The following is a 1,193-nucleotide window of genomic DNA, read 5'->3' on the forward strand; positions in this document are numbered from 1 at the left end:
AATAAAAGAATTCATATTTAACCTTTATTAAAATAATAAGTACTTTGAACCAAAAAAAATAAATAAGTACTTGTATGTGCATCTAATGCGTTTTATTTGTGGTTGTGCCATGTAAGTATTTCTCCATCACCTACAAAAAACCATTTCTCCAAAAGATGCATATTTGATTTTGATTTGGTGTTATGTCCATACAAATATGTCCGTACGAAGTTTCACCCTATTCATTGGTCACATCAGTCTTTTACCGTCTGAACTTACTAGAATGTTAATTTAGGAGATATTGTTTTTACATGTTACAACAACTTTTAACAATAATAGAACAGAAATTTACAACATCAACAACAGAATCCAGAAAATGAAAGTGATCTAGATGATAAGAATCTAACCAAATCTAACTAAGCAGCTTTTGCTGATAAACCTGTGAGATAAGTAAGAGACAGTTGATGCAAGATTTCATCCAGATCTTCAAGATCATCATCACCTTTCATCTCCACAAAATCATTGTTTCTTTGACTTTGTGCACCCTTTTCTTGATTTGCATGCACTGATCTTTGCTTCCTCATATCTTTTCTTCTTCGGTCGTGATCTGCCATCCTGCACCATCAAATTCAAACATATATCAAAATAAGAGAATATAATTATCAAAAAAAAAAAAAAAAACAAGTGAGATCATAGATCAAAAGAGGTGTTAATTAATTAATTAATAAATTAATTAATTTACTCTTTGGAAAGAGCAAGAGGGTTGGTGATTCCAGAAAGACAGAGAGGAACTCCATGAGTAGCACGAAGGTTTAACATGGACTGCATTTTGGTTTGTTTTGTTTTTTCTAGGTAAAGGAAAAAAGGATGGGAAATAAAGGAGGAAAAAGAGATAGTTGATAGTACTGTTCTTTCTTTCTTGAGTATTTGTGAGTTGTGACTGTATGACGTATCTATTGTCCTATCCACCAAGCATTTATGCCATAAGGGTGATAAAGTCAAGTCATGTAGTAATTATTTATGGTAAAATATGTCATTTCTTTATTTTTATTTTTTGGGGACCGGGAAATTATTGGTGCTTTCCTTTCCTTTTCTATTTTTTTTTGAGGGATCCTTTCCTTATCTATTATATTTTGTTAATTTATTTAGACACGCAAATAAACAAACAAATAAATAATAAAATGATAAAAGAATTAAATAATAGAATAATATAT

General features: G+C 30.2%; 1 protein-coding gene across 1 annotated transcript; it reads right to left on the minus strand.

The window, feature by feature from the left end:
• Nucleotides 1-239: 239 nt before the first annotated feature.
• LOC146930471 (uncharacterized) lies at nt 240-930 on the minus strand. Its single transcript, XM_085702002.1, has 2 exons — nt 722-930; nt 240-594 (listed from the first exon to the last, which is right to left on the minus strand). The coding sequence occupies exons 1-2, from the start codon at nt 805-807 to the stop codon at nt 396-398; spliced, it is 285 nt and encodes a 94-aa protein (XP_085558128.1). The 5' UTR covers nt 808-930; the 3' UTR covers nt 240-395.
• Between the last annotated feature and the right edge of the window lie 263 nt (nt 931-1,193).

Source organism: Medicago sativa, chromosome 4, assembly GCF_051527215.1.
Source record: "Medicago sativa cultivar Bolivia chromosome 4, Bolivia_mono, whole genome shotgun sequence".
NCBI classification, from domain to species: domain Eukaryota; kingdom Viridiplantae; phylum Streptophyta; class Magnoliopsida; order Fabales; family Fabaceae; genus Medicago; species Medicago sativa.